Here is a 27,432-nt window from a genome sequence, read left to right on the forward strand (position 1 = left end):
CACCGATTTTAAATCTCATACTCATCACTGTTTGCTTTATGCTCGTGTTGGATGGTCTTCTTTGTCGGCTCGCAGACTTAGTCACCGGCGTATTTTAATTCATAAGTCTATTCGAGGTCTGCTCCCATCATACCTTCTGACCTACATCAGTCAGAGAACCACAGACACTTATAATCTTCGTTCTCAGGATCTTTTCTTTTTATCTGTTCCTGTAGTTAGAACTGAACAAGGGGAAAAGGCCTTCAGATTTGTGGCTCCATTCACTTGGAACGAACTACAAAAAGACCTGAAACTTAAAGATCTGGTTTCGCTGGACACTTTCAAGAGGATGTTGTATGACTTAGAGACAGAGACATCTGGCTGCAGATGTTTTGTCTGACACACTTTATCTTCATCTTGTGGGCACTTTAAGCAAAGTTTGACTTTGGAAGGTTTGACTTGATTTTGTGTTTTTTTTATGCATTGAAAACTTGTTTTCATTTTTATGTATGAACGCTTGTGTCTGTAACTATTTATTGTACTGCTGCCCATCTTGGCCAGGACACTCTTGGAAAAGACATTTTTAATCTCAATGAGGTTTTCCTGGTTAAACAAAGGTAATAATAATTTAGTGCTTTTTAAATCCCAACATGTCATCCTGAAATGTCCCATTAACTCTGCCAACCAAAACCTTTCAGTAGACCTGTAGTGTTTTGGAAATCAACACCATATTTATGATTCATGTAGCACATAAGCACAAGATAAGCAAAGTTTACTGATGCTATTCCCCATTTCTGTGGTAAAGGGAAGTTTCACAACATGCATAAGTGTTGGATAGGAAAATGTCCCTCTCTGTCGCTGTAATCCATCTTATCATCTACTGAGGCATCACTCCTCTGATGGATTTAAGTTTGCTCTTTGAGTGAATATCAATGTTACACTGTGACATGAGCTCCTTGGATTTCCACCTAAAACAATTTTAAGACATTCATTTATTATCACCAGCATCCTCAACCAGGAAATAAGCAGAATAAATGAAAGGAGGAAATAAAAGATTCTGCAAATATCATATATGTTGATTGACACAGGTCTAAGATTATCACAGAGCATGTCTGTTTGCTCAATTTGTAGTGGAATTTTTAACCCTTTCATGCTCGAATTATGAGAACCTTGATCAAAATGTATTTTCTTGAGTGTTTTTATTCCTCTTTAGGCATGAAAAAAAAAAAGTGATTGAAAATTTTGTTATGAATCTATTTTTTCATGAACTTCAAAAAATATCCGCTCAGTTTGACACCATAGATTTAATTTTTGAAGCAAAGAAGCATGTATTTACTGATAGATCATGTGAAAACTATGAAATAACAACACTTTTAATGCAGCTAATCTGATGTTTTCTCACATTTTATCATACTCTAATACTAGTCCTTACTCACTTCATGGAGATAATATGCAAAAAAAAAAAAAAAAAAAAAAACCTTTAGGTGAAAAAAACAAAAACAAAACTGTTTAATAATAATGACAAGCAATTGATTTCCACTCAAACATGTTAGTGCAGATCAGGTTTATCAAGAACAGCAAAGTTACAGTAATGGTATAAATGTCAGTGTATTATTACGGGATGGTGCATTAGTGTCCACTGTGTTGGCTGATATGGAACTAAAACAACAAAACCCATGAATATACAAGAGAACAGCTGTAGAATAACTGTCCACTGGAGTGACCAGTACGCATGAAAGGGTTAAGCTACAATTTACAGACACGATATATCAGCACAGGATTAAAGTCGTTTTCACACCTAATAGTAGAAGAGTAGGAAAGTAGACTCGGTTCAATTGGGGTTAGAACATTCAGCTGGTCCGAGTTTGCTTTCACGCCGAACCGAACCTTTTGAATTTCCCCTCTTCACCTGTGGTGGCGCTGCTTCAAGAATGAATGAATAAGACAAGACAAACAGTGAACAAGAAACCTTGCTCATCTATTGGTTAATGCAGGGCACACGGACACAAAACATGGAACTGCATCAAATTCTACACACTCATTGGTTTAGGATGTGTTTACCCACAATGCCCTTTATTGTAGTCCACTTCATGATTTGGTTCACTTGAAGAGGACGGAGACCTGCGTTTTTAGGTGGACCAGACTTCGCTTCTTTGATCCGCATCAGAGTTTGATTGCACAGTCACACCTACGCAAACAAAACAGACTTTTCAAGCAAATGAACTAGAGTTGGATTAAACATAAATCATATTTAAACTTTGTAAAATCCTGTATGAACTCTGGAATTATTACGCACTACCAGAGGTCACCAGGTAGTCCTGTGTAAACAGAGCTATACAGGATAAAGTAATCAGAAAATAGTCTTTGCAACTCTAGTAAGGAGTGAAAAATAACTCATTAATAACATACTTATCTGTATTCAAGTAGGTACACTATATGGTCAAAAACATTGGGACACGTTGAATTCAGATTTTTTTTTGTTTTTTTTTTGTTTTTATTTTTTTTTTTTTAGATCAGATTAGGTTAGACTTTATTGATCCCACAACAGGGGAAATTCACTGGTCAAGGCAGCAACAAAATAAAATGCAAGAAAAAAATGTATGTGGATAAAGATAGTGCAAAAAACAATATAATAATAATAATAATAATAATAATAATAATAATAATAATAATAATAATAATAATAACTATACAGACTATATACATATTTACAACAAAGTGGAATTGCAAAATATTAGAAAGTACAGATGAGACATATACAGGACAGGGTTACATTGTTGTGTTGTACTATCGTAACGGTCATTAATATGTTAAATACTTATGTTATATGGTACAATAGCAAAATCAAAGTACTCAAAAGCAGCCAAAATTATACCAGATGTTTCTTTTCTAACAGGGTCTAGGATACAAAACAATAATGACAAATATCATAATATAGTTTTATATTGGGATAAATATCATTGCATTGGTTAGTTTCGCTTGAATTGTTATCTTTGTTTCTAAAATGCCTTAAAAATGGATTTGACTTAATTTCTCTCAACATTGATTTATTTATTTTTAATCCATGACTATGACTTAAAATGTTCTATTTTTCATGCTCTGACTGTAAATAATAATTTCCTACCACATCTAACTTTCTTCACATCTCACTGAGGAAGAAAAATCTCCCTTAAACTTTAAGGAAATATTGATTTTTATAGTTTATATCTCAAATCAGCATGAACAGGACATCTTACGAGCTGTAGCCATGATGCGTCCCAATATTTCTGTCCGTATATAATTTATAAACATCAATATTTCTTTAAAGTGTACCTGTGCAGAGGTTTTGTGCAGTGAAGTAACAGCTGATGTTATTTCCACAGGTTATTAATAAAAGCTGATGTTAGTTCAGAGATGACACTAGTTCTGAATCATCCTTTTGTTTTTGCTAAAAGGTATATAAACATACCTAAACACCCCTGATTGTTTTCACTGATGAGTAATGGAATATTTTGCTGCAGCCCAAACCTCCATGAACCTGTACCTCCTAACTCCCACTCCCACTCAGTCCAGTGTTTCTTTCTTGAGTAATGACAGAATCCTTTTAAAGTTGCAGTGGATTGTATGTGTGTATGTTTGCGTATGTGTGTCTAGTGGCCCTTTGACAGAAGGAAAACAAATCATGTGTTCCGTACTTACATTATACAGAAGGAGTCAAGGTCATCCTAACAGGCTGTTTACTGCTGCTAGCTCCAGCTCCGTGTGGGATTTATTACCTGAAGAGTAGATGGAAACAGAAATACGCCGCAAACAAGACGAAAACTACACTGCAAAAAGCAAAATCTTACCAAGTGTATTTTTCTCATTTCTAGTCAAAATATTTCTTCACACTTAAAATAAGACATAATCACCTAAACAGTAACTTTTCAGTGAGATATAAGAACTTATTTTCAGACAATAGATCTGAAAAATTGTTAATATTATTTTCACTTCTTCTATTGGCAGATTTTTTTTGCTTAATTCAAGCACAAAAAATCTGCCAATAGAACAAGTGGACGTTACCACCGAAGACTGGGGGGGTACCGCGATGTAGCTTATTGTGGAGGGGGAGGGACGATGATTTCACCACTGACATAACATAGCTTGATATTGATACTTATACAGATGGTACCACCCCCATTGAGAAACACTGAGTTAAAGGTGAGGAATGAGATCTTAGAAAAATGGATCGAGCAAGCTACATTTTGAAAATACTCAATTCAAAAGTCCAAACCCCTTTCTTCAGACATCCCACCGAAACCACGCCTCCAGAGTACTGGAACGTGCAATGCTTGTTCTCGAGGGTTCACGAGCGCTGCACAGCAACAATTCACTCGGCTCAAACGGACCTGATCCATGCATACCTTATTCAGTCTCCTCCAACACCCCCGCTCTTACAGAACAGCCCCAGTTCATACCTATCTGACCAGAGTTACATTTCCTACTGATTTATGTTAGTGACAAAACAGTTTGCCGGTGAACTTTCCATCCTAATATAACTAATATAGCTAAGCTCTGGTTCTGGCTTTGTTTCCTGTACAAGTGCTCCAAGCTTCTGAGAACACACAATTCATCCACAAAGAGGGGTATGTGCAGAGGGGGGAGGGGCAAATGGCAGTTGAGTTTGATAGACATATCACCGTTCAATCATTTCCATCGGGTGCTCAAAATGATTGGATGGTGTTTTTTCAGTCCTGTCCGTTCCACAGGTGACTACATTTTCAGCTTACCCGTCGACAGGCTGTAAGCTATTGTCGCCATGTGGCGTCCGGCATCATCGTTGTCGTCTGTCGTTGTCTGTTGTCCGTCGTCCGTTACAAAACTTTCAGTCGTGTTCTTCTCCGAAATTACAATTCCGATTGTCTTTAAACTTGGTATACAGCTTCTTTATGATCATGTCAACACAAGTTAGTGAAATTATTTGGATCCAGATCTGATTCTGGATTTGGTGCGACATTGAAAAATTTCCCCATTATAAGAGATAGGAAGTGGATCAATGCAATAACTCAGTAAATATAAATTATATCCAGTGTAAATTTCTACAGTCCAGCCCTGATGGGGAGATAACCAAAATATAATGGCCACATGCTGATCAGGATCTTCTTCTGGATCCGGGAACTTACGGAAAATTTAACATGGGCTCTTATGGGGAAAACATTTCAATCGTCTTTTTCTCCAAAACTCAAGTTCTGATTGACTTCAAACTTGGTATACAGCTTCTGTATGATCATGTCAGCACAAGGTATTGAAATTATTTCAATCCGGATCTGATTCTGGATTTGGTGCAACTTTGAAAAATTTTCCCATTATAAGAAATAGGAAGTGGATTGATCCAATAAATCAGTAAGTATCAATGATATCAAGTTGGAATTTGAATTTTTACAGATCTGATGGGAATATGACCAAAGCATGGGCTATTTCTGTAATATAATAAATACACATAACTGGGTGATAATAAATGGCATCTGGATACATTTCCCAAAGCTTTTAATTTGGCCGGTAAGCTACAGGGCCATTGGTCCTATTTTTTTTATTATTTTTGTGTTAGAGCATTTAATTTATTGGTTATAATCGGGTTGTGAAGGGGATTTTAAGCAATATACTAAAAAATGCTCCAGGAAAACATCTTGCACCCCACCTTTAAAGAGTTAAAGAACTTGTTGTAGCTGGAACAGATGAATGACTGCAGTAATTATCTAATGGAAGGCTGGAAGTTAAATCCAGGTGAAGTACAGTATATGTTCAGCATACAGTCAGGTCCATAAGTCTAGTCTTTTAGCATGTGTCACTTAAGGCCATGAAGAACAAAAATGGAGCTTTTCAGTTACTTAAGACAGAAATACCCTCAAACAAGCAGCAGCCAAATTTAGAAATTCTGCGTTTGATGGCGTCCATGGGTTCCAGACTTCAGGCACTCATAGACATCCAAGTATTTAAAACTGTATTCTCATCATTTATCATCATCAATCATCATCATCTGTCATTGTCATATTTCTTCATCATTATTGTCATCTTTCTTCATCATCATCATCACCATCATTATCATCATATATTCTCATCATTCATCATCATCAATCGTCATCATCCGTTATTGTCATTTTTCTTCATCATTATTGTCATCTTCATCATCATCACCATCATCATCATATATTCTCATCATTCATCAATCATCATCATCTATCATTGTCATATTTCTTCATCATTATTGTCATCTTTCTTCATCATTACCATCATCATCCTCATCATCATACACTATCATCATTCGTCATCATCCATAATCATTACCATCTTTCATCATCCACCATCTATCATTGTCATATTTATTCATCATCATCATCTTTCTTCGCCATCATCATCTTTGTCTTCATCGTCATCTTACTTCATCATCATCATCATCTTTATAAAGATCTTAGTTTGTACAATTAGTTAACCTTCTTCTTTCAAACAACCTTCATGGCCATTCAAGTACATATTTCTGAATTAAGAAATGCACTTGAATGCACCATGAATTCTCTGCTGGTTCCTATATTATTTCTTATATGTCTTTATAGAGCAACTTATCTTTCAGAGATTACACCTGAATGCACAATTAAGGCTTTGTCTGTGTCAAACTCAGACACACTCCAAACATAAAAACTATAACTATATAATCTGTAATTGTAGAAATACATTTGCAGAATCCAATTATGATTTAATCAGCATGAACTGGTTCTGACTTTATCGTGCACTGCAGCAGAACGTGTCAGCTACTCAAGGATTTCTAACTTTTACAAGCTGCAGAATGAACACGCATATGCAAAGTTGGCAAATCACTCCTAATAAAATCACTGTATTGCTTCAGTTAATGGCTGGCCTGCTACGCATAATTCACCTTTAAAGGAATCAAGGAAATACTAATGATAAATGTTAATCATCTGCTGTATTTCCGTTACATCAATGACAATTAGTGTTGATCATGACCTCTCTGATTTGAAATGGTTTCAATCATACCTGGTATTAAGCTAATAGACGTTAATTAGCAGAAATCAGCTCTTGTTAAAAAAAAAAAGGGGGAAAAAAGTAATAGACAGCTACCCGACACCTAATCAAGCACTTCAGAATAATGTTTGCAGATTTCTCCATAAATATTAGTGATAAATCCACCCGGTTTAATGAGATAATTGCTTAGTCATCCAGTTTTATGCTCTTCCACTTCCTGTGAGTCGGACTCATGGGAAATCCAACGGACGACTGGTGTCAATCATGCTGATTATTGTGGATTTTTTTAATTTTTTTTTTTTTTACTTTCTTTATTGGAAACAATTTCACAGGCAACAGCATGACAGTGCAATGTGATAGAAAGGACTTTCATTCTTTCATTTTTCTTTTCATCCCTCCCACAATCCCACTGTACCCAAAACAAGACAATACTTAGGGTGTATTCACACCTGCCTTGTTTGGTCCGTTTAAAACAGACAAGAGTTTGTTTGCTCCCTTGGTTCGGACCTTTTGGGCTGGTGTGAATAAAAACTATCGAACTCGTTCCGGACCAAACAAGCGAACCGAGACCCAGCTGAAGAGGTGGTCTCGGTGCGGTTCCATACAAACTCTGGTGCGGTTCATTTGAGGCGTGAAAGCAGCCTGGACCCTATCCAACACAGTTGTTTTGTTTTTTTTTTACTATAGTGTAAATAGTGCATTATTAGTTCATATTCACACTGTACACACAGAGGTCAAAGCCAGTAATTGAGCTTCAGTGTGGGTATGGGTTGGATTCAGTGGTTATGCAAAACAGTAACATGCGGACATTTCATTTTCAGAACTCCAGTTAGATTTGTCTGTTGTGCTTGAAAAGAAAAATAATAAATGACTTCATCACCTCCAGCAAACTGTGCCTGTGCTAAGGAGTTCTGTACCTGGCTAAACTTAACGATGATATAGGATAGCTACACATAGGTAAGCAGTACGTAGCACTAATGCTTTTGGAGAACAGTCTTTTGATATACTAGCAGAATTCCAACTTCAGACCTGTTACGTGACGAAGAGCGACAGTCGCAACATAATGTGCGCACATGAGCGCTGTCCTCCACAGCCATCTGTTTGTGTCTTCGTCCTTGAGAAATGAATTCTACAATATTGTAAACCTGACGTTGCATCAAACGCTCTTGCTCAAACATTTGTGCAAATGTCTGCATCTGTAAAAACCATATCGCTATGACGATAACAAAAACAGCACGCAAAATTTCCGTGATTCTCTCTTTTTTTTATGATTCTGTCCTTTCACTTTGGACTTAGCGCTTTAAGTGACACTGCTCATTTCTGTCCAATGGCTGAACGACCTCAGCACACATGGTTTTGTTTACAGATTTTGGTCCACTTACAAAAATGTACAATGTGAAAGCGAACTGCACCAAAAAAAAGAAAAAAAAGAAAAAACACATTTGGTCCAGCCCAAAGCAAGTGGATTATCGGACTTTCCTGGTGTGAATACACCCTTAATGTAAATCCAATACTGACATGTGATCAGTACAGAACACATACGACAATTGTCTAATTAAGAAAATCAAGTAAATAAAATAATAGAATAAAAAACATTAAAATAAATCTAAAAATTGTAATTTGATGATATTCATGTTTTCATTTTCACTCTTGTACATTTGTGTGTCATGTAAGTGTTATGTTTTAGACTGCCTTCATGTGCCAAGGGAATTATGGTAAATACCACTTATGAACTCGAAAATTGCACATGAATGCCCTCTCATGTCATATTTTCCACTGGAGAACTGGGAAAAAATTTTGATACATGAGCTGCTGAGATGAAAAAAAAACTTTAATATGGCAGAAAGTAACGAGGGATTCATTGTGAATGATAAACAATGCTTTTAGTAATGTTCTGCTGCTAGGGCTGGGCGATAAAACAATATATCGTGACATAACTTTTCCGCGTTAGAAATATGAGACATGCTCGATACAATTTTGATAGAATTCATTCATCCATGTTTTGACAGACATAAGAACAGCCAATCATAATTAAGTAGCGCCTCAATCACCCTACAGCCACGTCAAGTTAGGTTGACACACGCAAAACAGGCGTGAGAGCAGCCACAGCAAACATGCTAATGTTTGGACTGAAGTGGGAGATAATGAGTTACTGACCGGGTTTAGTTTAGTTTAGTTTATTAGTTTGATCCCCATTAGCTGCCGCACACCACAACAGCTACTCTTCCTGGGGTTATTAACAACATAAAATTAAATTATTACAACCCCAAATTCTTTCTTGGTTTTTTTAGGTGTAAAAAAAGTAAAATGACATGAAAATGTTTACATTGCCAAACTATACTTTTACAAACAATATGAATAACCTGAACAAATATGAACAAATGGAAATGTCTTAAGAAAAGTAAATGCAATTTTACCAATATTCTGCCTGATACTAAATGTTTTGTGCGGTTGTAACGCACATGTAAATGATAAACTGAGGCAGAACATTGTTAAAATTGCAGTTGTTTTTCTTAAGACAATTCAAGCTGTTCATGTTATTCAGATTTGTAAGGAAACTTTGTAGATGTAAACCTGATCATAATATAATTTTATTTTTTTTACTGTTATTATTTTACTGGTCCAGCCCACTTGAGATCAAATTGGGCTGAATGTGGCCCCCGAACTAAAATGAGTTTGACACCCCTAGTCTAGATGATGTCCCTATAGGATGTGGAATAGCTCAGTTATTCTGTGGTAAATATGAAAATTCTCAACCTTTTAGAAAAACTGCTTGAATTTCTGAAATTAAAAATTGTGACAGTGTATTCCGTGCCACCATTACCCTATATTGCACACTTCCCTGTATTTGATTCGTCCTACAGGCAGGAAACAGAAAACGTCTTTCCCCTGACTGGCTTGTGGAATATTGAAGGACATTACAGAAGAAAATCAGTTTACTGTAAAGGAGTTCCGGTGTTTTTGTAATTACGATATTTCTAATAAATTTAACCAAGGAGTATCTAATTCTACCTTTAACATATAACCAGGCCAGATGACTGTGTCTCTAGTGCTTATTCTGAATGGGCAATTTATGACTATTCGAGCTGCTTTGTTCTGCGAAATTTGAAGTTTATTTAGATTTATTTCTGATGTGTTTGACCAAACGATTGAACAATAATCTAAATGTGACAAAACTTATGATTCCACTAGTGTTTTCCATAACACTAATTACTGAAAAGTAGGGTGCGACATAGAAGCCGGGGGTCGGACGTTCAAAGCGTGTTAAGTTTCATTTTCGGTTTACGTCAGTTATGGCAGTTAAGGAACGCACCCCCACCTATATACCCCCAGTATTGTTTCGTGAAGATGGTCTGTTTTGTTTGTGTTCTCTTTTATAACTTGAAAGCTTTTGCCTGCTGGTCAGACTTTTAGTTTAGTTTTAAATATATGGACCTGTTTTATTTATCTGAAACAGTTGTATAGTGTTCTTCAGTGCATCTATCTCCAAAATTATCAATCAAAAATATGTTTATGTTTATGTTTACGCATTTGGCAGACACTTTTTTCCAAAGCGACTTACAGGGGAAAACCAATTAAATCACTCAATCAATCAAATTTTATTTATATAGTGCCAGATCACAAAAAAAGTTATCTCTTGACATTTTATATATAGAGTTGGTCAAAACCAGACTCTAAGTCAATTTACAGAAACCCAACAGAATCTTCCAGGAGCAAACACTTATAGACCAACAAAGTCGAAAAAAAGAAAAAGACTAGAAAAAAAAAAAAGCACAAGGACCTAACACAGTGGTTCCCAACCTTTTCTGGCTCGTGACCCCCTTTTAACATCACAAATTTCTGGTGACCCCAGACATTCCTAAACAGAGCCTTTTTTTTTGTGCAAATATTTTGCAAATAAATGTAAATTTTAGATGACATTTAGTCTATATAGTGTATATTATTACGGACAGCGGCAAAAAAGCCAGGTGTAGATTACTGCACAAAGTGAGAATTTTATTTTCCTTGGTCAGGATATGTAGTCAGTCCAGCTTGGATTTACAAGGCTGACAGTTAATACTGAACAAACAAGAACTCAAACTATGAATTATGAAAGAGCTGCAGCATCTGAAACTGACCACAATGAACATTTGAAAGATAAACAGTACCACAGTGCTTCAGTTTCAGCTTCACAGTTTTTTTTTTTTTTTTTAAGTTTTTATTTTTATCAATTACTAGAAATTTCAGGTGACCCCATTTGAATTCCAGGCGACCCCAAGGTTGAAAAACACTGACCTAACACCATGTAAAACTAATCCAGCCTGAATGGTGCTGAAGACATGCACATGCACTAATAGGTGAACTGGTCAAGCTAAATTGCCCATAGGTGCGAACTCGATTGGTTGTTCATCTCTATATGTCAACCCTGCGATGAACCGGCGACATGTTCGGGGTGTACCCCGCCTTTGCTCATAGGTAACTGGGATAGGTTCCAGCGACCCCCACAACCCTCTTGAGGATAAAGCAGTTCAGAAGATGACTGACAGAATTCATTTTGCTACAACAAAAGCACTTCAAGACAATGCAATGCAACAACGTAATGTTGAAGTTACAGCTGGAAAAGATCGTTTTCCCAATAACACGTGAAGTCAGCATTAAAACAAAGATCCGGCTGACTACAAGAGAAGGTCAACTTTGCAGCGGGCACAAAATTACAGCTCTAAACTTCCCTAAACCTTTTCCAGTCTTCACATAGTTGTACATTGTCCCTGAGGGTCCTTGAACGCCTGCAGCTCCAAACCTCCTTGTGAATCCTGAGAGGATTTACACAGCACATAGCCATTCATCTGAGAAAAAAAGGCTGTTTTTTCCTTCATGAATTCTTGAGAATTTGGCTGCAGGAAGCTGGCCAGTTTTTTATCTGTCAGCAGCAGCGTGTTGATGTGTTTTGACATTGTTGTTTGTGACTGATGGGGTCCTCCGCTGAATACATCCTGCCGCTGAAGTGATGGAGCTCAGAGTGACAACCTGACAGACAGAACAGGCAGCATCTTACCTGCACACATTTGAGTTCACTGTCTGTAGTGATAAACTATTTTGTACCTCCTCTAACCGGCAGTGTGTGTGGTTTTGTGTGTCTTCTAGGCCTTTTCCATCGGAGGATACGGCTCTGAATGAGGACGATGTCTACCGAAGTCTTGAGGAACTGGCAGAGTAAGTGTTTTTAATCTATTACAAACCCAAACCTACCGTACTGTTTCTTTTTGCTCGGGTCATTTCTGAGACCTCCTGTCGGCAGATAAATGACATGTCAAGTGAAAACATGACCGATTTTACCAAAAGTGTTGAGCACAAATTGAGCAGTAATCCCATTGACCAAGTGTGTTGTTTTCTCAATTCTTTAAGATTAATTAACCCTATAATGCCAAACGTATCAAATTTGATACATGAGTTTTGAATCCCTCTACATCAGGGGTGGCCAACCCTGGTCTTGGAGAGCCACAGTCCTGCATGTTTTAGATGTATCCCTCTTCCAACACACCTGATTCAAATGATAAGCCTATCATCAAGCTCTACAGAAGTCTGATAACAACCATCAAGTGTGCTGGAAGAGGGAAACATCCAAAACATGCTGAACTGTGGCTCTCCGGGACCAGGGTTTGCCACCCCTGCTCTACATGATCAGTATGACATTTTTTTTTTCTTGAAAAACCTGATGTATACAATTAGATACATGCAATACACTGATAAGTTATTTATTTATTTTATTTTACCTTTATTTAACCAGGAAGTCCCATTGAGATTAGGAATCTTTTTTGCAAAGGAGACCTGGCCAAAGTAGCAACCATATAAAGTCCAAACAACATAAAACACATAAATGATACACAATGAACAATAAAACACTAACTATTCAAACATAATGGCATCAAGAAAAACAATGACATTCCTCCTTCACTGCATTCTCCATGATACTTTTAAAATCATTAATAGAAATGAATGTATGTAGTTTTACAGTTTTTTGAAGATTATTCCATGACCATGGTGCATGGTAGGAAAATGCTGTTTTTTCAAAGTCTGTCAGAACTCGGGAAACAGTCAAAAGCAACCACTTGGAGGAACGTAAATGGAAACTGCTAGAACTAACAGAAAGAAGATTGCTGAGGTATTTTGGGGGTTTACCCAGCAGAGCTCTATAGATGAACATAAACTAGTGTTTTTGTCTACGGATGGTTAATGATGTCCAGCCCACTAAGTCATAATCCACCAGGGGGGAGGAATTTGTTCACCAGAGGCCTTTCCAGTGATGCTACAAAACTGTCATTAATGAGGAAGGAGGCAGAACTGTGGCAATTTTGAAAAGGAATTACCAATTTGTTAGACATGTTTATGTTATATTACGTTTTTGTTTGTTCAAAAATAATAAAAAATAATCATATTTGAGCTCAGATATGAAACAAAATGGAAATTCATACATGGAAATTGATATTTGAAAACTTTTGTTTGTTTTTTTTTTGGTTGTTCAGGAGGACCAATAAAGGCTCCGGTTTCAAAGAACTGGAAATTTCTGTCAATGATTTAATGGTTCAGGCTTCACAGGGTTAAACAAGTAACAAGTTCTGACAGTTTCACGTCTTTCAGTAAATCATTATATTAAGAATAAATAGTGAATCTACAAACTGTTTTACCAAACTCTGTGCAGACCATATTGGTTTTGTTTTTTTAGCTCACCGGCCAATAGGTCATGAGTTATTGTGAAGATGCTGTGCCCAGCATTGTCTTCATTGTAATTTCTTCAAACATCTTCTGGATGAAACTACCGGTCGGATTCATTTAAAATCTTATATGTAGCTTACTTGGGACAATGTCTACAAAGGTTGTACACAGTTTTGAGAAATTTAGATTTTAGAATCTAGAGAACTGGGAGTAATCAGGTAGTTGTAATAATTAGATCTGATGTGTTTATGTGCATTTCAGAAAGTCCATAATCAACAAAACCCAATTTGCATGTGTATTGGAGTAAAGTCAAACTTCCTGTTGCGCTGTAAAAAAAAATCTGTAATTTAACAGAATTTTCACTGTTTATTTTACAGATTTTTCCTGTCTTTTTAAGATACAGGAAAATATCAATGAAATTACAAAAATAGACTGTGGTTTTACATAACATGAAAAACTGTAACTGTGAAAAACCATAAAATTTAAATTTTTTTTAAAAGAAATTTTTTCTTTTTTCACAGAAAAGTACAGTTAAAATACATTTGGAAATATATCATAATTTCACAAATATTTATTTTCTATTCATGAGATTAAACTGTTAATTTAAAGTTTAATACGGAAAATAAATAAATAAATAAATAAATAAAAGGAGATAAAATTACTGACAATTAACCGTTAAAGAAGTATTTGCTCTGTAAGCTTAACAAGACTTGTTTGTTAATTGACAAATATCTTGTGTAATTACGAGAGGTTTCACAACAAAAATGTTGAATAAATGTATTTTTGTGAATGTATAACATGTATAAGCACTGATAAACTGTTAAAATACAGTTTTTATCAGTGGACTGTACAACTTAGTCTCATTGAAAATTATTTATGTATTTATTTATAGGTAATGTGATTGTTTTTAATACATGTAAATATTCTTTATTAAACATTAAAAAGTCAAAAAAAAAAAAAAAGCGTAATCTCATGTAAAGTTAGGGCAAAAACTGTATTTTAATTATGGAAAATTACCGTATTTTATGAGATGGTTATTTTACAGTATTTTTTCAGCACCCCTGCTGCCAGAATAATACAGTTTTTTTTAGTTTTTTTTTTTTTTTTTTTTTTTTTTACAGTGTGTAGTTTTTTACTATGTTTGATTATGTCACTTCCCTTTTCTACTATTTTAATTGTTTTTATACATGCGCAGATGTAAAAGAATGAAATAAATCAGACTAACAGGTATATATAAGCACGAAGACATCAGATTGGGGACAAATCTAGGTGTGTTGATACAATTTTGATGACACTGTTTACATGATCACTTGAATAATCTGATAACTCCGGAAATCAGATCATGATGTAAGTATTAGTGTGTATGTAGACGAACTCATTGATACATATTGCTATCTTGCATAAATTGGGGGGGAAATGACCATTCTGTTGCAGACTGAGAGAAAGAATAGGTTGATTGTGTAGTGGGTCATCGTCCTCTGGCTCTGATTTGGATTCTGGCTCCGGTGGCTCAAAGATATGTGACTGTAAGTCCAATAAAGCTGCGAGACAGAGCATGCATTTTTCAGATCGTGGAGGTATTTGACACTCGAGAGAGGCTGCACCTTTTTCCATGTGCAGTTTCAGTGCCTTCAGCGGAGACGCCTCCATCCTTTAAGAGCAGAGGATACTGAGTTTAACCGGTAATAATATGTAGAAGGGCACTGCAAGAGGAAGTAAACCTCCTCCAAACCCTCTGCTTCAACCATATGCTGTGAAATGTACTCGATTCATCCTTCAGATTCCATAACCTTTTCCTTTTCCCACCCATCCACCAAGTTTCATAAAAACCGGAGCAGTAATTTTGGACTAATCCACCCACCGAACACCAAGTTGGAGCATCTAATTTGAGTCAGAATGAGAGGAGCTGCCGCAGTTTCAGAGAAAATGCAAACATTCTTCAATAGTCAGTGCTTTATTATGAACATATAGTTCAATTTTTCATTAATATTATCACATTATATTCATTTTCTCTGTTACGTTTCTGGCACTGGCAACTCTTGGAGGTATCTGCCTCCAACATATGTTTGCCAGACATTGCAGACTTACATTTTTACATGGCTTTTTTTTCAAGGCTCAAATAAACATGATACTAAATGTTGCTTGGTGAACTTCAAACAGGCTCCCAGGCAAATCTACGTGGGTAGAAATCCAGCCTGGCTGTTTTCCTCATCCTTCTTCTTTATGCAAAATTAATCAACTCTTGTGTGTGATTTAGTTCTGCAGGAGAGTTGGATCAATACTTTAGTCCAAATGCATTTGTCAAGATGTTGAGCTACATTTCTGACAGAAATGCTGTAGAAATCAAGGAAATGGAATGTAATATGAGATTGTTCCTGCTGCAAAGGCATGGTGCAGTTAATAATGATAATGGATTAGATTTGTATAGCACTTTTTTTGGACACTCAAAGTGCTTTACATTATTGACCCTTTATTCATTCATCTCACCTTCCCCCTCTGGTGGTGGTAAACTACACATGTAGCCACAGCTGCCCAAGCTGACAGAAGCATGGCTGCCAATTCGCACCTGCAGCCCCTCTGACCACCACCAAACATTCATACGCATAGGGTGAAGTGTCTTGCCCAAGGACACAATGGACAGATTAGGACAGAGCAGGATTCGAACCACCAACCCTTCGGTTATTGGACAACCCGCTCTACCTCCTGAGCCATGGCCTGTTAACAATAAACTGATTATAATTTTAAATAAAACTGTTCAGGAAAAACAGAACTTAAAGGTCTTAATGTCTAAACCACATCAGTCAGATGTAATAAAATACCAAAACATACAGTCTTGTGTAAAAGTCCTGGTCCAACATTAGGTTTGTAGGTTTAGTAAAGTTCTAATGTCCACACATATGCATTTGTCAGTCTCTGCATTTAGCTCCAATCTGATATATGTGAAGTATGTACAGCAGGATAAACAAAAGTTTCAGGGTAAAAACAGCTTCTGTAAACCAAAGTGGTCATATTTAGTGTGACCTTCCCTTTGCACTTAACATGTCTGTAACCCTTTTGTTCAGACCATTTGACATTTACTGCATACATTTTCATGTCAGATGTTTCTAATATTTGGTTCTCCTTCTTGTCATGGGGTCAGAGGTCACACTAAATAGTGACTTTAACCTTTGCAACAGGCTTAGTTTTACACTTTTAAGGCTGTGCACATCAAGGTTATAATAGTTCTGGATTTTTAATTATAGTTTAGTTTTAATTAGTTTTGACTTCTTTTTTCTCTAATTCACTTAGTTTTAATTAGTTTTTAGAGCAGGTTTGGTAGTTTTTATTAGTTATCATTTTTTTCTGAATGCTTAGTTTTAGTTTAGTTTAGTTTAGTTTTAGTATTAGTTTTAGTTATTTCATATAATCTTCCTCACCATCCTATTCAAAGAAATTAGTGAGGTGTGGATCAGCGGGTTACTCTGGACACTTTATTTGGGGGTCGGGTTAGGATGGCTCATTGACTGAGCAGAGGCACAAACACATGTGCAGTAAAATGTATAAATTCCCTATAGCATGTTGGGGTGTGTGTGTGTGTGTGATCCATACACAACGTCACTTATGTGAAAACAATGCGAAGATGTGCAAAGCGTGAGAGGAGATGCACAAAGCAGCCAGTGGTAAACCAGATAGAAACATATAGACCAGCTAACCAGCAGTTAAACCAGAAAGAAACATATATAAACCAGCTAACCAGCAGTTAAAGCAGATAGAAACATATAATATAAACCAGCTAACCAGCAGTTAAACCGCACAGAAACATATATAAACCATATAGAAACATATAAAAACCCACTTATAAACATGTATAACCCAGTCCATCATCAGTAAACCACACCTTATCAGATATCTCATATCTTAATCATCTCCAGTTCCATTATTAGCTAACTTTGCTTCAGTTCAGTTCAGCTAGCTGTAGCTAGTAATGTCAAACGTTTTTTTTAACATTCTAACAGGTTCCATACCTCTGTAATTGGATTAGTTTTCATCCTCCTCTTTTCTCCTCTTCTAAACTGTGCAGTTCAGGGCTTGGAAGGCCTTTTCATGGTGATAAACTCTCCAGTTTTTACCTGGATGCTAGTTCAACACTGACGGTGTCAGTTAGCTCCGCTCTGTCTGTCACTCACGCACACACCGTGCGCCAAAAAAACAAAACAAAACAAAACAAACAAAAAAAAAAAAAACGACCCCACTCATTACTAAAGTAAATCCCAGACAGGACTGTGCTGCTTTGTCCCAGCTTTAGTCTGTATGTTCCAGGTAGAGTGGGGACCAGAAGACAACTGGAAACCACAGTGACCAGACATGACAGACTGTGAAGTGTCGTATGGTGCTGCAGCTAAAACTGCTGGAGTGGAATAAATCAATTTGATATCAATCCGACATTGACAAAGACGAAAACGAAGGAAATTTTATCCATAATTTTTATACGTTTTAGTTAGTTTTGTAAGATCACAATACAGTTTCAGTTAGTTATTGTTTTTTTCTTTTAATTAGAGTTTTTATTTATTTCAGTTAATGAAAATGTTTTTTCAATTTTAGTTTTCGTCATTTCGTTCGTTTTCATTAACGATAATAACCTTGGTGCACATATTTCTTGTATTATCTTGTTGGATCTGAAGAAAACAGAATTAGAGGTAAATATGTATGCTCATTTCCAGCCTGCAAAAACAACAAAGCTAAAGATGGACTAAGACTTTTGTGCAGTGCTGTAAATGATAAATCTATGCATATTTAACCTTATGCTTCATTACCTTTTTTTTTTTTCTCACTTGTGTCACACAGGCCAAAGTTAATACATATGGATAAATATGAAGTCATCTATCCATCACATACTGTATTAAAATGTTCAAAGTGAACTGTGATTACCACTTCTTCTTCTTTCCCTAATTACATATGCATGGAACCCACTGTCACTCTGTCCGTTGTCATGGTGACAGCAGCTCTTGATCCAGCTTCCGGTCTGGCCGCCTCTCTGCCTGACTTAGCACCCGGCTCTATGGCTCTGTATGTGTGCTAGGTGGGTGGCTGGGTGGGGTTTTTTGCGGGTGTGAAATTGAGATGGAGAGTCAGGGGTCGGTGAGTTGGCGGCGGCTCCAGCGGTGACAGCAGCAGCTCGACTATGATTAATGGAGAATAATTAGTTAACCGCTCTGAGATGGGTGTCATTCATCATTGAACGATAGAGGGACGGCACAGAGCTATAGATACAGTGTGTCTGCTGAATACATGAGTGTGGGCTTCTGTAGGGGATGAGGAATCTACTCCTGCTAGAGGAGAGGAATGCCAGCCAACCAGGCTAATACTGGATTAAAGCTTCACCCAATGTACACCACCGCACACTTCTAAAACAGGCATTTACCCTGAAATGTGGTGTTGAAACTGAAGTGAATCATGCCTGGAGATTTGCAAAGATGCAGAAAAAAATGCAGAGTGATGCTATTTAAAGCAAAGGAAACTGTATTGATGAAAACCAATTGCTAGTAATGAGAGTGGAAGTCTGTTCAGGGTACAGCTACGGCAAAATTACAGTGGTTAAAGCTAATGCATGGTATCCATAGCAACAAGTGTCACACAGTCCATCAGGAAAATAGAACACTTATAGCATAAAAGTGAGGTTTAGATGGCTAATATTTACGAATATAGAATAGACTAGAATAGACTAGAATAGAATAGAATAGAATAGAATAGAATAGAATAGAATAGAACAATGAGAATCCATTCAACATCTCTGTTCTGTTAGCAACATTCTTAGTGCAAATGAATGACTGTATATAAAGATGATCAGATAAAATTATACTGAAAATATATATTGAAAAATACTGATGATATACAAAACTGCAAAGAAATATTGAAATATACAAAAGGCTATGTCTAACAGAAAGAAGAAATATATACAACATTTAAGGATCTATACAAGGTAATGAAATATATGAACAAGGTCAAATTAAGAACAATGTTTCTTCTGTTGCTGACAGTTCTATTTTTGTCAAATTTCTTTTACGCTCAGTCTCCTCTGTGCTTTAATTTATTCCAGCTCCATAACCATGGCTGCAGCATCACCCAGCTTTAAGCATGAATCCACCTGTTTTTGTTTTTTTTAAATGACACGGTCATTGCGTCTTTTGACATGGTGCTCTTTGTCTAACCTGTAGGTGCAGAGGGCTGGATCTTATTGAATTAATCATGCCGCTCTGCAGAACAGCTGCTCTTGACCTTTCACAAAGAACATGCATGCGTTTCGTTTCATCAGTGGACAGTCACATAATTGATTCATCAGCAGGTCCTGCACCTAATACAGTTGGACACACTTAGCACATAGGCCACGCTAGCAATAACCCAGCACTTAAAGACATATTAATTAGCCTGAAATATTGATGGGTGCATGATTTAGGAAGTGTGCATGACTAAACTGTAAAAGTCATATTTTTCCGCTATAATGAATATTATTGAGGTTGGACATTGCAGAGCAGAATAATAAAAGCAAATGCATTTAAGGATTGAAACAGCAAATTTTATCACCAAAATATAAAGCGTGAGTAAAAATGCAATGTCTAGCAAACAACAAAATCTATAAAATGGCATCATTAAATCCAGTGGTAACATGATGGATACTAACTGCTGTCGAAAGAAATCTATAAAAATGGATTTTGAGGTTAGATGTGGGAAGAAAGAGTGCACCAGCAGAGCAAATACTCATTTGAAGAGTTTAGCAGGAGCCAGTGCAGCAGATGATCAATAAGACTTTAAAACTCAGAGCAGATAAACCCGACTTAAACTGGAACATATCTGGATTTGAAATCTCCAACACTATAATGATGAAAATAATTCAGTGTCTGAGTGGCTGATCACATATTACTGTCAGGTTTCACCATCTGGTGTTCCTTTTTCGGATCAAGAAGCTTGGCCAGAATTTTTGTCTAGGTCACTTAACTTGAAGAAAGTTTCCATATTTGCAGACTTATACTATATGGACAAAAGTATGTGGACACATTGAATTCAGGTGTTTCTTTTCAAACAGGGGTCTGGGATATAAAACAGTAAAGACAAATGACATATAATGTAGTTTTATATTGGAATAAATATCATTGCATTTGCTAGTTTTGCTTAAATTGTTATCTTTGCTTCCAAAATACCTCAGAGATGGTTTTTACTGATTTCTGTCATTTTTTTATATATATAGAGGGTATGCACGTGACATCACCGCTAGCGGAAGTCACCGCAGTTCCACCCACTGAGCGGAAGAAAGAGGGAGATGAGTAGCAGCGTTGGCTTCAGTACTGTCCAAACTTAAGAACAATATTTAATAAAAGATGAGGAAGAGCTGTTGTGAGATTGATCGTATGAACAGGTTTGAAAAGCAGTCGGAGCTATTGTTTTACAGACACCGAAAGACAAAGAAAAGAGAAGTAGATGGATCCACAAATCCAGGAAACCAAACCTAGATCTGTGGATCCTGTTTGGTGTCAGGTAACATTAATTTATTCCGTATTTTTGGGTAAAATCAGACCTTAAATTACGTATCGTTTTGGCTAATGTTACTTCTTGGTAAAGCTCTTGGTTTCATAATCAGATCTTTCATGGTTTTTGTCTTCATTTTGTGATTCTGAACCTTGTGCTCCTACATGATTAGTAAACTAACTTAAACTGAGGCTAACCTAGTTTTACAAATAAGGAGGTACTGGAGAATAAAGCTACGACGATATATTAGGGCCACATAAGAAAATAAAAACACTTGTCACTACAAGAATAAAGTCATAAAATATCAATATAAAACCTGTAATTTTATGAGAATAAAGTCAAATACAAAAAGAATCACAATGTAATGAGAATAAAGTCGTAGTTATAAAAAAAAAAACCTCATAATTTAACAAAAATGTAATTTGTTTATGAGATTAAAGTCGTCATATTCCGACAAAACCATAATATTACGAGAATAATGTCGTAATTTAAAAACAGGTGGAAAAAATATCATAATTTACATGAATACAGTCGTACCCTGCTGGTCCACAGCAGTAGTATCTGTGTTGTATAAAGTACTTGATCTGAACTAGACGTAAATCTCCTCAGTACCAGTAGATCATGCATTATATTCACTGGGGTCAGTACACGGTCTACTCTAAATGGACTTTGGATCAGCTGGTTCTGGGCCCTACTTTTGGACCCTGGTTGTCAGTGATGATGAAACCATGTATATTTGTTTCAGGTAAAAATAGAGATGATCCCCTACACCCTGGATGTCAGGATATGCAACTTCAGGTCACATGTCAATGTTCGTGGACCACTTGTTCTTTGGTAGCTCGTACAGATCCATGTCCAGTCCAATTGTCCTTAATTTAATTTCATATTTCACATTTTCCCGGTCTCGCTGTGTTTAGTGCTATACTCCATCGTGTTGAGCAGGTTGGTTTTTGCCACTCAGTCTGACTTAAAGGGGTGTGGCCCAGGGGGGAAGTGACATATGTGCATACCCTATACATACATATATATATATATATATATATATATATATATATATATATATATATATATATATATATATATACATATATATATATATATATACAAACACACACACACACACACATATATATATATATATATATATATATATATATATATATATATATATACAAACACACACACACATATGTATATATATATATATATACATATATATATATATATATATATATATATATATATATATATATATATATATATATATATATATATATATATATATATATACACACACACACACACACACACACACAGGGGTGGGGAAGCAAAATTTACAATATTTTGAGGCAGGGGTTGAAAGACAGTGTATGACCAATTAGTTTATTGAAAGTCATGAGAATTTATTTGCCACAAGAAAATGTACATAATAGAAAATGTTTTTATTCTATGTGTCCTCCTTCTTTCTCAATAACTGCCTTCACACGCTTCCTGAAACTTGCGCAAGTGTTCCTCAAATATTCGGGTGACAATTTCTCCCATTCTTCTTTAATAGTATCTTCCAGACTTTCTCATAATAGTTTTGCTCATAGTCATTCTCTTCTTTCCATTATAAACAGTCTTTATGGACACTCCAACTATTTTTGAAATCTCCTTTGGTGTGACGAGTGCATTCAGCAAATCACACACTCTTTGACGTTTGCTTTCCTGATTACTCATATGGGCAAAAGTTTCTGAAAAGGTATGGATAATAGTGTTAGGTATGATTATGACATCAATATATGTTTGGTTTCAAAACAACTGACGTAGTGCCTGCTGAGAAAAAACAACTAAATGTTCATTGTAAATTTTGCTTCCCCACCCTATATACATATATATATATATATGTATATGTGTATATTCTTTTTATCCATCACTCAATTTAAGGCAATTTTGATGTTTATATCTCAAATCAGCATGAACAGGACAGCTGTAGCCATGATGTGTCCAATATGTTTGTCCATATAGTTTAGAAACATCAATATTTCCTTAAAGCTGCATATGACGTTCGTCACCAATTTTTGATCATATCTGTAAAACCCAAGTGACAGCCTAACTATCACAAGTCTATTAGTCTTTCCGTGATTACACACCTGAATCACTTCCCTCACAGTGAACAACTTTGAAGTGTACTCCACCACAAGCCGTTTATTTGTTTACATACCAAACTGAAACCAAACCGGCACTCGACCTTTTTGGAATTCCCATTCCCTCAATGCACTGTGCAACAAAATTTCCAAAAGGCCTGAGTGACATATCGGTTTGGTATGAAAAAACAAACAGACTGCTTGTGATGGAGTACACTTTGAAGTTGTTCACTGTGAGGGAAGAGATTCAGGTGTGTAATCACAAAAAGACTAACAGATTTGTGATACTCAGGCTATCAATCGGGTTTTACTGATTTGATGAAAAATTGGTGACAAACGTCAGATGCTGCTTTAAAGTTTAAAGTGTGCGAGATTTTTCTTCTTAAATGAGATGTCATGGATAAAAAAGAAGCAAATATAACAATTTAAACAAAACTAACTAATGCAATGATATAAATCACAATATAAAACCATATTTTTACATTTGTCTTTATTTTTTTGTATCCCAGACAATCCCTGTTAGAAAAGAAACACCTGAATTCAACATGCCCCAATACTTTTGTCCATATAGTTTATAAACATCAATATTTCCTTAAAGTTTAAAGTGTGGGAGATTTTTCTTCCTAAATGAGATGTCACGGATAAAAAAGAAGCAAAGATAACAATTTAAACAAAACTAACCAATGCAATGATATTTATTTTAATATAAAATTATATTACATCATTTTTTCTTCTTTAATGTTTTGTATCCCTGACCTATTAGAAAAGAAACACCTGAATTCAACATGTCCCAATACTTTTGTCCATATAGTGTATGTCATGTGACTTCAGCTGTCAGTATGAGCTCACCTGGAAATGAGTGGCATGGTCATTGTCTGTGCAGGTATGCATGGCTGTTGTCTGACTCCTGTGGTCCTTATTTGTTTGCAGGAGCGTCTGACTCAGGCCTCTCTCTAATTGAGGTCTCGGGGGTTAATGTGGTAAACCTTGGCCGTGCTTCTTCCCTCTGGCTTTTCTATGTCAAGTCTTCACATAGCTTTACTCAGAGCGCTTTGCCGTCTGGAATGACTCTATCCTGGAACTGACAAAGCATGAAATGGGAGTGGATCAGGCATAGTCGCCAAGGGACTTTTTCCTCTGAAAAAAAAAAAAAGGACACATAGATTTCCATTCTGGAGCAAACAGTGTCACGAGCCCTTTGTGTCACTCTTTTGCAGTTTATTTTGCTCCATTAATCCCCTGGGCATGTTGACATGGAAAGTCAATATCTTGAAAATAGATGAAAATGGAGCTCAGGTATTATTTACAGCAAGGTATAAAGTTAAAGGTTGTAAAAAATACATGTTATATAACCCTCTGATCAATTATAGCTTAAAAAAATAAAAACAAAACTGAAACTGAAGCAACATTAATGGCTAGATCATATAACTGGGACGCTGTAAACTGTAAATAAGAACAGAATGATTTTGCACATCTCATAAAATCTTATTTCATTCATATTATTGGGACGCTGGTGAACCTGTGCTTCTCTAAGATGCTCATTTCATACACAATCATGACGCTGACCTGTTGCCAATTCACATAATTAGTTGCAAAATGTTCCTCCAGCTGTTTCTCTTTAAAGCACCACTTAATTTTGCAGCTTTTTGTTGCCCTGATCCAACTTTTTGAAGACAAGTTGCTGCTACCAAATGCAAAAATACCTTCTTTTTTCCTCAACTCATAAAGACCCAGTGCTAGTGTTGTGGCAGTTTCCAAATTATTTTTCCTATTTAACCGTTCTTAAGTGATTTATCACTTCAAACTGTAAAACGACATACATTCATTTCTATTAATGATTTTAAAAGTATCATGGAGAATGCAGTGTAGGAGGAATGTCACTGTTTTCTTGATGCCTTTATGGTTGAATATTTGCTGTTGTGTTTTATTGTTAGTGTATCATGTATGTGTTTTATGTTGTTGGACTTTGTATGGCTGCTACCTTGGCCAGGTGTCCTTTGCAAAAGAGATTCGTAATCTCAATGGAACTTCCAGATTAATTAATTAATTAATTAATTAATTAATTGATTAATTAATTAATTAATTAATTAATTAATTAAAATCTTTATTTGGCTTTTTTTTCCTCAGTGAAAATCAGGTATTTCCCCATATTTAATTTACTGATCATGAACTTTAAGTATCATGCCGACATTGCGTTTGAGGGTTATTTTATGAAAACAAAGAAAACCGAAGAAAAAGTGACTTTTTTAGTCAAATTTATCATTAACTGACCATAAATCAACTGTCTCCATCCACTGTCATTTATCAGACTTTATGGGTTTTACTGGTGAATCAATGTTGTAGAAGATGACAGTGTTTCCATGGTAACTACGGAGCCTCTGAACGTCCAAATGCGTCATATCTGATGACCATGAAAATATGACAAACTGTATTTTACACCAGTTATTTACATATATTGATTGGATTAATGGATCAACAGGTATTAAACAGTTTATATCAGTAGATGTTTTAGGTCACTGGTGTGTATTGGGTCTTTATGGGTTAAAATTGTACATTCTCTCCGTCTGGTATTTGATATATTTTCGATGGGGGCAGCATCACGGTGCAAGAAGATACAAGGTTCTATTCCAGCACTGGGTTTTTAAGGTTTACAAATCATTACATTCTGTTTTTTTTTTTCATGTCCCATCTTCTTATTACACTAAAACACTATTTAACACACATAAAACATGTACATGAAAACAAATATTGGATACAAATATGCATTAAAAGCAGAATATATAACATTTCTCTATCAAGATATTGAAAAGACGCTATAGTTGTGATGAATTTTTTCTCTTGTTTGCTCACATCTACATTATATTTTCATTTGCAATAATGTCTTAATTCATAAACTTGTGTTAAGGAGGTTATGTTTTTGCCAGGGTTTGTTTGTTTGTTTGTTTGTCTGTCCGTTAGTGTGCAACATAACTCAAAAAGTTTTAGTATCAAAAATACTCACTATGATGTGACTGATGGAGTGATTCAAGCTAAAATGTCATGTTCATTGTGGTTTGACTTATGCAATGGTAAGTGACAATGCTACATTAGATAACATAATGGCTGCTTCATTAGAATAACATACCATCATATGAATAAATACCACAATAGATGAGATGATGTATTAAATGTAAGCATCAAACTATGTATTTTGGATTGTTTTTAGAGACCACCAGCAGCAGTGTTGGTAGATGCTCAGCTGTCCAGTGAGATTTATGAAAGCCTGTTATTATCATCAGCAGATTTGTTAAGCAAATTATATTAAAAAAAACAACAACATTGGAGCCTTTTGTTTTTGACTGGCCTTACCTTCAATACTAACCTTTTCTCTGAGCTCCACCATCAGTACTGTGTTCACTTTGTTTTTCGTTTGGACGTACCATCTGTACACAGTTACAGTGACCGAACTACATCTGAAAGTCTGCAGCTTCCCACACAGTTCATCTGAGTTGGAACAAAGATGGATTTCAGCATAAAATAGCATTACATTCGAACAAAAACCTGCGAGACGGCCACGCCTTTGGGTACATAAGCTCAGTAGCTGTGATCTAATGACTCATCCTCTGTCCCTCCTCTGCACTGATGTAACTCTGTGTCATTGAAGACTTCCAGCAGAGGCCACCGGCCCGATGATGTGCAAACACACTACACTCCCCCTGGGCTGTCACTGTGTAATCAGACTGAAAATTAGACCTAATTCATGGGTCCTCAGGACTCCACTCCCACTCTCTACCCCAATGATGCGATGGGATGCACGAGCACTCACCTACTTTATGCACATAAATGCATGTGAATGATTTATTTATCTCCAAGGAAACCCAGAAGACAAAGGGACATGAATAGTAATATTACAGTTTGACAGTTTTACTGGAAGGAGAATTATGTCCTTGTATTAATACTTAGTCACATAATAACACACACACGCACGTACACACACGCACGTACACACAAGCACGTATATACACACACACACACACACACACACACACACACACACTGCAGGTTGAAACGTATCAGTACTCACCTTAACATTGAGATAAATGATCGAGACCCAAGTTAGTTTCTTCTTCTTCTTAATTCTTCTTCTTCATCTTTTTCT

The 27,432-nt window shown here is 36.0% G+C and overlaps 1 protein-coding gene across 11 annotated transcripts in view; it reads left to right on the plus strand.

Moving 5' to 3' along the window:
• Positions 1–27,432, plus strand: part of vav2 (vav 2 guanine nucleotide exchange factor) — a 420,418-nt gene that overhangs the window by 295,911 nt on the left and 97,075 nt on the right. For all 11 annotated transcript variants that reach the window (XM_030149393.1, XM_030149398.1, XM_030149402.1 and 8 more), the window contains exon 4: positions 12,100–12,168. In XM_030149393.1, coding sequence (XP_030005253.1) covers positions 12,100–12,168 — 69 coding nt within the window. The remainder of the gene's footprint in view (positions 1–12,099; positions 12,169–27,432) is intronic.

The sequence above is a fragment of the Sphaeramia orbicularis genome, chromosome 12, assembly GCF_902148855.1.
Source record: "Sphaeramia orbicularis chromosome 12, fSphaOr1.1, whole genome shotgun sequence".
Taxonomy (NCBI): Eukaryota; Metazoa; Chordata; class Actinopteri; order Kurtiformes; family Apogonidae; genus Sphaeramia; species Sphaeramia orbicularis.